The 13,709-nt window shown below is 39.1% G+C and overlaps 1 protein-coding gene across 1 annotated transcript in view; it reads right to left on the bottom strand.

Moving 5' to 3' along the window:
• Positions 1-13,709, bottom strand: part of LOC306888567 (macrophage mannose receptor 1-like) — a 24,911-nt gene extending 11,202 nt beyond the window's left edge. The window contains exons 1-2 of the mRNA XM_079446967.1: positions 13,644-13,709; positions 13,443-13,490 (exon numbers count right to left, since the gene is read on the bottom strand). Of these exons, the coding sequence (XP_079303093.1) occupies positions 13,443-13,479 (37 nt within the window). The 5' untranslated portion in view covers positions 13,480-13,490; positions 13,644-13,709. The remainder of the gene's footprint in view (positions 1-13,442; positions 13,491-13,643) is intronic.

Genomic DNA, 13,709 nt, shown 5'->3' with positions numbered 1-13,709 from the left:
CTGACTGATTGGACTGTTTTTGAAGCTGCGGCAAATGACCTGGACGAGCTCACAGAGACTGTAACATCTTATATCAGTTTCTGTGAGGACATGTGCATTCCTACCAGGACTCATCTATTCTACAACAATGACAAACCATGGTTCACTGCCAAACTCAGACAGCTCCGTCAGGCCAAAGAAGATGCTCATAGAAAGGGGGATAAAGTATTGTACAAACAGGCCAAATACACCCTGGAAAAGGAGATCAGAGTGGCAAAGAGGAATTATTCTGACAAGCTCAGGAACAAATTCTCTTCCAGTGATCCGGCTTCAGTGTGGTTAGGATTGAAGGACATCACCAGCTACAAAACACCACCCCCCAGCACTCTGGAGAATCAACACTTGGTAGACGACTTAAACGAGTTCTTTTGTCGTTTTGAACGATCACCCCACACCCGCCCAGAACACCCCTCCACACAACCATTCACACCTCCAGCAACCCCTCTCTCCCCCACACCTACAATTCATATCAGCGAAGATGATGTGTGCCAGGTCTTCAGGAAGAACAAAAGAAGGAAAGCACCTGGTCCAGATGGTGTGTCACCAGCCTGCCTAAAAATCTGTGCTGATCAGCTGGCCCCCATCTTCACGCAGATCTTCAATAGATCACTGGAGCTGTGTGAAGTCCCCTCATGCTTCAAACACTTCACCATCATCCCCGTCCCAAAGAAACACTAAATCACTGGTCTTAATGACTACAGACCTGTGGCCCTAACGTCTGTAGCCATGAAATCATTTGAAAGACTGGTTTTGGCTCATCTGAAGGACATCACTGGACCCTTACTGGACCCCCTGCAGTTTGCCTACAGAGCAAACAGGTCTGTGGATGATGCAGTCAACATGGGACTGCACTTCATCCTGCAGCATCTGGACAGACCAGGGACTTATGTGAGGATCCTGTTTGTAGATTTCAGCTCCGCTTTTAACACCAGTATCCCGGAAACCCTTCAAAATAAACTAACTCAGCTCTCCGTCCCCACCTCCGTCTGCCAGTGGATCAACAGCTTCCTGACAGACAGACAGCAGTTAGTAAAGCTTGGCAAATTCACATCCAGCACTCGTACCACCAGCACTGGAGCTCCTCAGGGCTGCGTACTCTCCCCACTGCTCTTCTCCCTCTACACCAACGACTGCACATCTAAAGACCCCTCTGTCAAGCTCCTGAAGTTTGCAGACGACACCACACTGATCGGCCTCATCCAGGACGGTGACGAGTCTGCTTACAGACAGGAGGTTAAGGAGCTGGCTGTCTGGTGCAGTCTCAACAACCTGGAGCTTAACATGCTCAAAACTGTGGAGATGATAGTGGACTTCAGGAGAAACCCCCCTGCTCTCCCCCCACTCACCATTATGAACAGCACTGTGACTGCAGTGGAGTCATTCAGATTCCTGGGCACCACCATCTCTCAGGACCTGAAGTGGGATATTCACATTGACTCCATTGTCAGGAAGGCCCAGCAGAGGTTGTACTTTCTTCGCCAGCTGAGGAAGTTCAACCTGCCACAGGACTTACTGAAACAGTTCTACTCTGCCATCATTGAATCCATCCTCTGCACCTCAATAACTATCTGGTTCAGCTCAGCTACCAAATCTGACCTCAGAAGACTACGGAGGGTAGTCCGGACTGCTGAGCGAATCATTGGTATAACCCTCCCCACTCTCCAAGAACTGTACTTATCCAGAGTGAGCAAAAGGGCTGGTAAAATCACTCTGGACCCCTCACATCCAGCACACAACCTCTTTGAACTGTTACCGTCTGGTCGACGCTACAGAGCTCTGAGCACCAGAACGACCAGACACAGGAACAGTTTCTTCCCTCAGTCAATACATCTCATGAACACTCAATAAATAAATGTAGAACACACAACTAATTCATTATCCATTCACCACACTCACTTATTTTATTTTTATTCTCTCATTTCTAACTTGCACATACTTGACCTGTACATACATAGTCGCCTATATTATATATTGTGTATTTTTTATTTTTTATTTTGTTTGCTGCTTTGTACATTGGTTATTGGCTATTTCTTGTTATTTTGTTTTATTACCTGTGTCCTGTCCTGTTACTGTCTTTCTGTTGCACTGTGGAGCTTCTGTCACTATAACAAATTCCTTGTATGTGTAAACATACTTGGCCAATAAAGCTCATTCTGATTCTGATTCTGATTCTGATTCTGATTCAAATACACACCTGAAGGCACTTACTTGCAAAACTGAACACCAATTAGCCAACTACAAAAAGCCCTCAGTTTAGCCATTTCAAGAACTTTGCAAGCATGGATGGAGGGAGAGCAAGAGGAAGAGGAAGAGGAGGAGGAAGAGGAAGAGGAAGAGGAGGAGGAAGAGGAAGAGGAGGAGGAGGTCGAAGAGGCCATGCACGGACCCATATTTCTGATGATATAAGAGCAACTTTGGTGGACCATGTCATCAACCATGGCCTGACTATGAGGGAAGCTGGGCAGAGAGTCCACCCACATCTAAGCCGCTTCACAGTGGTATCTGTAATAAGAACATTCCGACTAGAATACAGGTATGTCTTCACCTCTCTACCTTCTACTCTACTCAGATGGTTTTTATAGCACTGTTGTATGGTATATCACATTACCATATCAAGTGTACAGGGTATTGCAGGGTGCTAATGCTCCTTTTGCAGCCAAAGTGGTAGTTTTTGTGAAACATACCATGATTACTTATATTGAAGTACAGTGTTGTACAGTGGATGATACAATATATACAGTAAAGTACTGTAAGAAAAATAAGCGAACCGATGACAATATGTGGTTGTATTTCTCTAGAATGACTCGAAGACCTTCTGGGGGAGGACGCCAACGCCTGTTCACACAACAGCAGGAACTTGCCGTTGTGGACCTAGTGAGGGCAGACAATGCCATCCGTCTCCACCAGCTACGACAGAAAATACTTGCAGACAGGCAAGTGTTCAACAACATAAACCATGTGAGCATCACCACCATCAGACGCATCTTGGGAAAACACAGCATTACCATGAAGCAGCTCTACAGAGTCCCATTTGAGAGGAACAGTAACCGGGTCAAAGGACTTCGAGCTGAATATGTACGGGTAAGTGTAACTGTCCTTTACATTTACAATACAGTATTGGTGAAATCCAGTAGCAGCTGAATATGTACCATATCAGTACCACATGGATCCATTCTGAGAGCTACACAGGTACCTGTGTGATGGGGTGAGGGTTCTGTATGTGTAGCACTGTAGTACAGTAATATGTTCTCTTTTTTTTTTTTTACAGAGAATCTTGGCCATGGATGGAGCTGCACAGCCTCATGAATTCATTTTCATTGATGAAGCTGGATTCGACCTGAGCAAAACAAGACGACGGGGTCGTAATGTAATTGGCCAAAGGGCAATTGTCCCAGGGCAGCGCGGGGGAAATATCACATTGTTCAAGTTCAAGTTGAGCTTTATTGTCATTCCGCTACATGTGGGGACATACAGTGGAACGAAATGTCGTGTCTCGCAGGACCACGGTGCTACATAAATACAGACATACAACAATGATTAAAAAACACTATAAACCTATACACTACTAACCTACTGACAGATTTAACTATAAGTATACTATATATAAGTATTTACCCTATACAAACTAAAAGAATAAAGGATAAAAAATACAACTATACGAATGCTTCACATAAATATTACCCTATACAAACTAAAAAATAGAAGATAAAAAATACAAACTATACGAATGCTTCACAAATACTGTACATGTGCAAAGAGAGACATTTGAGTCAGCAGCTGGTTGGGGAACAGTGTAGGATGATTAGTAGTGCATGAGCATGTAAACATACATATATTGCTGAGTCTTTTGTGGGATTGTGCACACGCAGCAGTGTGTGTAAGTGTCCATAGTGCACATAGTGTAAAGTGTCCATAGTGTAAAGTGTCCATAGTGCACATAGTGTAAAGTGTAAGTGTCCATAGTGTAAAGTGTCCATAGTGCACATAGTGTAAAGTGTAAAGTGTCCATAGTGTAAAGTGTCCATAGTGCACATAGAGGAGAGTGTGTTACTACAGGTGGTTTGTACAGGCCCACTCACCTGTGTGTAGCACACTTTGAATTGCACAAAAAATAAAAATAAAATAAATAAAAAAAATTAAATTTCCATACAGTTTTTCTTTGGTGTGGTAAGGTTTGGGGTGGGGGGTGGTCCATGTTTCAGGAGGTAGGGGTTTGCATGGTGTTTCAGAGGGGGGCGGGGTGGTTTGAGTTCAGGGCTCTCACAGCCTGGGGGAAAAAGCTGTTGAGCAGAAATTGTGTGCCGCCATTGTGTGCCGCCATAAGCCTTCGAGGGCTTCTGCATCATCATGCAAAACTAGGTCCATACAATAGCCAACATATACTCACATTTCTAGATGCTCTCCATAATATAGCTGTACAGACCAGATCAGCCCAGGTTTGTGGTGATATGGGATAATGTCAGTTTCCATCGGGCTGCTCTGGTCCAGGCCTGGTTCACCAACCACAATCAATTTGAAGTGGTATACTTGCCCCCTTACTCACCATTTTTAAACCCTATAGAGGAATTTTTTTCGGCTTGGAGATGGCGTGTATATGACCGCCAACCACATGCCCGCATGCCTCTTCTGCAGGCAATGGAACAGGCCTGCGGCGACATTCAGGTGACAGCAATCCATGGATGGTTTCGACATGCAAGAGGATATTTTCCCCGGTGCCTAGCGGGAGAAGACATTGCTTGCGATGTCGATGAGGTCCTGTGGCCAGACCCCAACAGACGGCGGGATCCGTGAGCCCATGTATGCACAATTGTCATGATTTTTTGTATTTACAGTATAGTGTTTTTTCTATTACTGTATTATTTTTTTTAATTTTTTTTTAGCTTTATCTGAATTCATGGTACTGCAATGTACAGTGCTGCAATGTACAATATTGAGTAGGCCTATTTGCTTTTTTGGTTGTTTGAAAATGTGTCTCCTGAAAATATGCCTTCTGAATAAACAATGAAAATTTAAGACTGCAGTGTTTATATAAAGTAGACTAGTGTGTTCCCCCTGATCTGAAAGTGTTTGCATATGATGCAAGTATGTGTCATTTTGTCAACAGAGTTACATTTTGACAAAGGAATGTTAGGTTTTGAGAGTAGAGTTTCAATTTGGCACAGATGTGAATGGTATATTTCCCAGTGTTGTGTCATGTTTACTTGTGTTTAGAGTTTTGGCACAATGAGCGAAGTTTTGCAAAATGTGTTCAAGCAACGGGCAAAAACTGTAATAATTAATTGCTAAATGTTATAATGGTATTATCATGTCCTAGTATTCATGTCCTTATAATTGCAGGCTACTTTATGAACGTTATCATAATGTTGGGAGAAACATCTTTAGAAAAAAAATCTTATAGGCTGTATAAAATGAATAGAGTGGAATAGAATAGAATATGATAGAAAAATAAAATGTATTTAAATATCAAACTACAACCTCAAGTAGGTGGGGAGTCATAATAATAGAATATTATAACGCCCTAATATGATATTATATAATTTATAATTATTATTATAGATATTTTATGATTTATTGAAGTCACTTAGGCCTATAGTGAAATGTCATACACTCATTCATTCATTCATTTGTGATGTGAACTCAAAAGCTAATTAGGTTAAGCAGAACGCAATCTAAATAAGTTACTATACATAAATTTAATTTAAAAGGCTGGTCTGGGCTTCATGGCCAAACTCTTCGAAGGAACCAACTCGGAGTCGGCCTCCACCCGCAGCAGTCGCGGCTCTAATGCAGAGAGCTCTGTTTTCACCAAGCTGTCCGTCAAACTGAGTCGTAAAGGAGACGGGGCGAGAGCCGGGACCCCTGCTGGTGAAGACGAGACCATGGCAGACGTGCAAAACAGAGACGAGATGAAGACCCTCACCACCCTGCATTAAAGAGCTCATATCATGTATTTATTCTCCTGAGGTCCATTTATAATGTTAGTAAATGTTGTTGGACTCGGTTTCCCAGCTGAAATAATATTATATTCTGCTGCTGTTTCAGAATAAAAAGTGTCTTATATTCTCTGTCTAAATACTTGATTGTGATTGGCTGGAATGTGAGCATTAAAAATTGTTACTTTGAGAAGATTTTGTTTGTGAAAAGCCTAAATGTGTTTCATTTCATACTCCTCCAGTTTACTGTATGCTTTTAGTTTGTTTGTTCAGAAGACATGAACACATTTGCATGTAAACACTTCCTCGTTCATTTGTTTATGTCCACGCCACATTTATCCGTTCAGGCCGGACTATATTTACATCTCTGATATGAAACAGAAGCACAAACAATGTGTTATTGATCGAGTCATATTCATTACAAACACGTCTTATTTGTTAGTCGTATTACTTTGATTCCTAAAATCATCAATCAACAATTTATTTATTTACAAACCTATCATATGTTTTTTAAAGTATGTCAATGTAATTTTTCTTACTATCATGGGAATCAAAATGTAAACATTTGTAATAATAAATGTAGATGATGAATGTTTAAGAGCGCTTGTTCATCAGCTCCCCTTTAAACCCAAACATCAGGGAAGTTACACTATGCCTGAATAAAAAGGATTTAAACAGTTTTTGCTCTCTGTTGGATGATAATTCAAAATAATGAAATAAGGTGAGATTGCTGGTTTTACAGGATTTTATTTGAGCTGCTGTTGTTGACATTTATGTTTCGCACAAACATCGTAATTATTTTACATCCAACCTTCCCTGATAAAGAATAAACAATATTCAAATGATCTAAAGCACATAATGCTGGTGCTCACTAACACACATTCAACCAGTCATTTCTAATCTAAAGACATGATTAATCAATAATATAAGAGCTAAAGAAGTATTCACACCAGCAAACACAGATCCTTGAAACAAATAAGGAACTTAAATTATTGAATTATCTCATAATAAAATAGAAAGAAAACATTATAATAGTATATCTACTAATGAGTATATATGAGTGTAAAACGAAATCAACAAACCCACAGGAATCACTGATACATCAACAGAAATTCACCCACCTGCAGAAAAACAGACCCTCAAGAGAACAATTCATGCAGTTTACAGTGCAGTCAATAACAGTTATTGTTTTGAACTGTTTGAACTATATTAACAAACATCTGAGCAAAAGATTTCTGCTTTTAACCTTCAGGTGCGACTGCCTGCTGAGTTAGAAATTATTATATGTCAAATTATTGCTTTACAGAGTGATTAATGAATTTAAAGGAACACACAAGCATTGTATCTCTTATATTAAAGCTCTGTGTATCTTTCACTCTTAATATCTGCTGCAGATGAAGTTGAGTTGGTCAGTTTCAGGACGGCTGATCCAGCGCTGATCTCCTCCAGACTGAACTGCTCCAGATCTCACTGTTTCTTCACAGTCCTCCTCTGATGTGCCGTTCCCTGGAGCCCAGTTCTGATAGCACACAGTCTCTCCACTCACCCAGAACCAGATGCCCACAGTGCAGGAGTGACGTAAACCCAACCACACCGCCGCAGTAGACGCCCGTTTAACCACGTTCCTCACACGACGCTGAAGCTCTTCTGAATGAACCGAGACCAGATCCACATGATTCTGTCTGCAGTATCTCAGAGCTCCAGACCACGTCCGATTCTCTCTGATCACAATCAGTTTATCTGGAAACCAAACCAAGCACAAGAAGAAACTAGAGAGAGACTGATCAAAAACAACATGCAGAACAAACTCTGTGGATGAATTTGTCATGGCAGACATGTAGCGTCAGCTTTAAGAGATCTGAGGCCTGATGTATAAACATTGCATAAGCACAAAATGGGAATAAAAATGTATGTACGCAATTTTCCCCGCACATATTGGGATTTATAAAAAACAAATTAGGCACAAATATGTATGCACCTTATGGATACTCTAGAGTCTAGACCATGCGTATGCACTCTTTTACTGAAGTGAGCGAAATAAAGTAAACAATGATTTTAAAGTCATTTTACATACACATTTAGATTAAATATGACACTCATTAATGGAGTTAAGCACTGAAATTTCATGAAATCATTATCAAGAATAGTCTTCATAAATCATTATTTAAATATAAATATTTGCTGCTTTCCCAGACAGCAACATAATGTTGGCCCAGATCCGGCCCACATCTGGCCCGTGTGAAATCCATGCGGGCCGGATCTGGGCCAACACTGCTTGCTGTCTGGGTTCGAACAATTTTCCAGTGGTATGCTGTTTTAATGTTTTAATCGAGGATTGCTTGGCATGACAATCCCGCTTTAAATTGTGTTCTAAATAGCAAAACTCATGTTCTGAGAAAATGGTTTTGTACGAATAATGATGTGAACTTGACTTCGTCTGATGGCTTTGAAGGACACGCTCGTTGATCGAACAGTCCATTGGGTGGTTTGAACAGGTGTCATGATCTTGCCAGTGTTCCCCTGTCTTGTGTTTGGATTTTTTGTTACTCCCTGTCTAGAGTGCCATTTGTAGTCATCGTGTTGTCCTTTTGTTTCATTGGTCCTCTTGTTCGCTTTCCCAGGTGTGTCTTGTTACCTAGTCATCTTGTTAGTGTTAAGGATATTAAGTAAAGACCATGTTCCTATCGTAAATATATCAAAACTTAATTTTTGGTTAGTAATATGCATTGCTAAGAACTTCATTTGGACTACTTTGAACAATAACTGAGACTTGGTGTTACGAGCACTTCCTTTGTCTGATTGCCTCTTCAAGATTAATCGCTTTTTGTATTCCCCAATTGTAAGTCGCTTTGGATAAAAGCGTCTGCCAAATGACTAAATGTAAATGTAAATGTACTTTAAAGGCAATTTTTCTCAATATTTTTTAATTCTATTCTATTTTATTTTATTATTTATTTATTTATTTGCATCCTCAGATTCCAGATTTTCAAATAGTTGTATCTCAGCCAAATATTGTCCTATCATAACAAACCATACATCAATGGAAAGCTAATGAATAAATCTAAATTTCAAATCTCAATTTACCCTTATGACTGGTTTGGTGGTCCAGGGTCACATATGACATATTTCCTGTATTTGGTAAGTGTTCAAGTCAGCATGATGACCACAAGTGTGTGTAGAACTTTTCATTACATGATAGGACACACTTATAGTGTTGTAAAAATGCAAGTTTACAGAGCATTATTATAATTTTTTATTTATTTATTTTTTAATTTACTTTGCATTTTAAAATACACTTGTAAATGTCTGTTCGATGGTCCCTATAACAGATGACACAATTGAATTTCTGGTTCTTCTAATTAAGTGCTAAAAAGCAGTTGCAAATGTACAAAATAACTGCTCATCTTTGCACCAATAAAATGTGCAGCACTTTGTTTTTTACTTCCAAATTATTATTATTATTATTATTATCTAATGATTATTAATGTCAATCTTACATTGAAAAAGTTTGTCACCTCTCCTGTGATTGTGGCAAAAAGTCTCAGAATTTATTTTCAGAACATGATGCATGATGGGATATACCAGGGTTCCTCAGATCTTTCCCTGGAGGTCCAATCTGCTGCAGAGTTTAGCTCCAACCCTGATCAAACTCACCTACCTGGGATTTTCTACTGATCTTGAAGACTCTGATTAGCAGCTCAGGTGTGTTTGATTAGAGTTAGAGCTGCAGCAATGGTCCAGATTTGAGGATCCCTGGGATATACTAAGCCTTGAATAACGCTCCAGAGCAGTATTTGAGATTTAGTGTGCATTATAAGCGCAGATGACTTGTGTGATTATATTACTGGATGCTCGAAATTAAACAGGAGAATGCAAGTTTTAAACAGCTTACTGTACAGGTAAGTTAATCGCTGTTCTAATCTAATGAGCTGCAGCACTGTAACGCACACACATACCCACATAGCAAATGGACTTGGACCAAATGTGGCCTCAAACTGGCACTGCTGGCTTCCTGTCGGCAATGGCATGTACCCATTCAGCCAGAGCTGGGTCATGTGTGGCAATGATGGCACGGCGTGGATCACGGCAAACAAACAATGTCATTTCATTACAGCCGTTTCAGAGGAAACCATTATATCTGCCGCTCCAACAGCGCTCCTGCTGGCAGTGATTCAATTTGCATCTGGAAGTCTGTGGGAAACACTGCTGTCTGTCAGCAAACATAAACAAAAAGCTTCAGAACTGTTTTGAGAAGGTGCTTAAGTTTTGAGCTATGTATTATTACTATGAATTAGGCTACTACTACTACCATATTGTGCCCTGCAATAATCATTTACTCTACTCTCTTTTTTGAGATGAAGGGGAGGAAAAAAGAAAATAGGGCAAATATATCAGCCCAAAAAATCTGCATCATATATTGGCCATCGATCGCTAGAAAAACCCATATCGGTTGACCTATAATGCTGACACTTAAATTAATTGTTTTGCCACTTTTGCACTTGTTATTAATGTATTTTGAATGCAAAGGGCACTTTATTTTTTCAAAAAAAATGAGTGTTGATTTGTTATGCATGTTATGTAGTATTAAAAACAAGTGTTGTAATAACCAATTGTTCCGGTCCGGACCTTTGACACTGATGAAAATTCAGATTTGGACATTTGAACGTAGACTTTGAGAATCTCTGGTATAGATAATTGAATCTGATTAGACCGTTAACATCTCGCTCAAAAATGACCAAAGAGTTTCAATAATTTTCCTAGTTAAAGCTTGACTCTTCTGTAGTTATATTGTGTACTAAGACCGACAGAAAATGAAAAGTTGCGATTTTCTAGGCCAATATGGCTAGGAACTATCCTCTCATTCCGGCGTAATAATGAAGGAACTTTGCTGCCGTTCCATGGATGCAGCAGGTGCAATAATATTACTCAACACCTGAAACTATTCAGGACTATTTTCAGGTGCTGTTTAATATCATTGCGCCTGCTGCATCCATGGTACGAGATCGGCTGAATGGATTCGAAAACGGTAAAACTCAACTGTTTAACTCTTATGGAGGTGGGAAATGAGCCTATTTCCAAAAAAGTGGAGTGTTCCTTTAAATATACAAACGAGATGATGTCCTCTCATCTAGGCCATCAATTCCAGATGCCCAGATCAACCTGACCATCATCCTTTCCCCTTTAACTTCTCATCCTCTTCCAACTCATTCCTAACATTCTGAACAATAAACTATTCATTTACATATTTGCTTGTGGTGTGGTCCTTGCTCGTGAAATCACATGTAATAACATTTCTGAACATTGTCATGATTTTCTGTGTGTCCCTTATTTCCTTACATATTTCTCTAGGATACTTGAGACACAAAGAGCTGGATCAGAGAAGATCAAACAGAGGAAGATGTTACACTGAAACCAGGGCTGAGCGATATGGCAAAAAATATCATATCACAATTTTTATTTTTTTTTGAAATATCATGATTTCATCACAATTCTTTGTCATGTTGGTTTTACTATTTTGTCTGCACAATACAGCCAAACTATTTTTCCTGTTATAAAGACAAAGCCTTTCAAGGTAACAAAATGTATATATATAAAAGAATGGTGGATATTTAGGCCAAAGTGGGCGAAGAAAAAAATCTGTCATTATTTTATATTTGTTATAAAAAAATAAGAACAAAGATAGAAATTACAAATATACAAATAAAATAAACAGTGCTTTATTTTCAGGTACAATAGGCATATTTAGCAGGAGCATTCAATGAAATTGAATGAACAAACAATACAACTCTATATAGATTGATTTCTATTAAAGCAGCTGTATTATGATTTTTTTTTCAGTCAAGAATAGTGAGGTTTTTTTTCTCTCTTGTTGTTTTTAACACTAAAGAACAAAAACTGTTATCTGTCTCTCGATTCTGTCATTTATACCATCATTTACTCACTCAAAATGAGTTTTAAACCTGAATGAGTTTCTTTCTTCTGCTGAATATCAAAGTCAATGTGGAGCAACTGTTTGGTTACCCACGTTCTTTAAAATATCTTCTTTTGTGTTCAGCACTAGAAAGAAATGAATACAGGGTTGGGACAACGTGAGTGAGTAAATAATGAAAGAAATACAAATTTGGGTGAACTACCCGTTTAAAGACAGTCAGCTGCATGTTTAGTCCTGTCGCTTTAGTTTAAGACCTGCACGCGACTAATATACAGGCATGCATCCGTTTGTCTCTGCTGTTTACTTTCATTTTAGACATAACCAACTGAGTCTATATGTAAACCTTGTGTGTTTTGACAGTATTAGTTCAAAAGATAACTTAATCAGACGCTATTAGACAGGCGTTTTAGTGCGCGCTTCAGGTGCACGGGCTCAGAAAAAAGCGCAGGGCAGACCAGCGCGCGCATGAAAAGCTTTCAAACACGCAAATAATGCCCTTTTGTGATTGCGAATAAGTGCAGTGTTTCGAGAGTGTAACTCTACCACTGATAGTTAACACTGATGTGGATGTATGTGGCGTTGTACAGTATATAGAGACTGATAGAATGTGTGCTGCAGCAATACTACGATATTTCTCCAAAAGCAGATCCTGGAGACATTTTTATCGTCCTCGATCACAAATCGTCATCTCCAACACCCCTAACTGAAACTAAATGTTTTAGTAAATTAGCCAATTGGACGGTAGATTAGTAATTTGTAAATGAATACTGTTGCAGTTCTATTGTTTTATGTTTTAATGAGCTAGATTTAAGATAATCCACAAGCAATAATGAAATCACAGGTTTGTATCAACATACTGAAGGCTAAAAATATCAAGCAGTATTATAGTCACTGCTGTAAATTAATTATGAATATTATGTTCATTATCATGTGATTATAGATTCTTCAATTGCAGGTTCCTATTGTCAAATACCCCATAGTGTTTGTGTTTTTTTTTTATTTTTTCTGGGAATTGTGTCTATGAATGACAAATGACAAATTATAATACGTATGACAAATTATATGACAAAGTATGACAAATGTAATTTTAGCTGTACTCACTATTGTTGCAGATGAAATGTCGGTTATCATTACATGGCAAATCATGCAATTGTCCATTCAGCATCATACCACAATCATCTCTCCCATCAGGTTGTTTCTCTCCCCAGTTCAGATAGAGAGCAGGTTCACCTGAAGGCCACTGCCATTTATTACCACCCGTCTTCTGCAGCCCAATCCAGACACGTCTATCATTCACACTCTCCTTCAGACTCTTCTTCAGTTCGTTCAGCTCGTTCATGTTGTCAACGGTGGCCAGATCTGTGTAATTCTCTCTGCAGTATCTCTGAGCTTCAGTCCAGGTCTTCGTCTCATTTATAAAGTGATACTGACGCTGAACACATTCAGATACGGAGCAGAGAGCTGTGAAAGAGAGGATTTGCTTTAATGCTTTTCATCAAACCGAATGAAACAACTGTATAAACCACAAATGCACTCACCAATGTGAATAAGAATGAAATACGGAGTATGGTCCATTTCTGAAGAAGCTAATATTAGATTTCAAATATAAACATGATTTAACACGATTTCAACAATGTTAAAAATCCATTAATAGTAACAAAAAATCACTGTACATAATCATTAAGACAATTAATACCTCAAAAATCTAATTCTAGAATTAACTTGTAAATTGTTCTTACGGTAAAGGTTGTGTCTTTCTGTCCTGAGTCTGATGTTTCTGTCTGCAGCTTCAGACTGTGTGATTA

This window comes from Barbus barbus (genome assembly GCF_936440315.1).
Source record: "Barbus barbus genome assembly, chromosome: 2".
Taxonomy (NCBI): Eukaryota; Metazoa; Chordata; class Actinopteri; order Cypriniformes; family Cyprinidae; genus Barbus; species Barbus barbus.
Note: the sequence above shows the minus strand (reverse complement) of the source record. Positions and strands in the feature narration are given on the sequence as shown.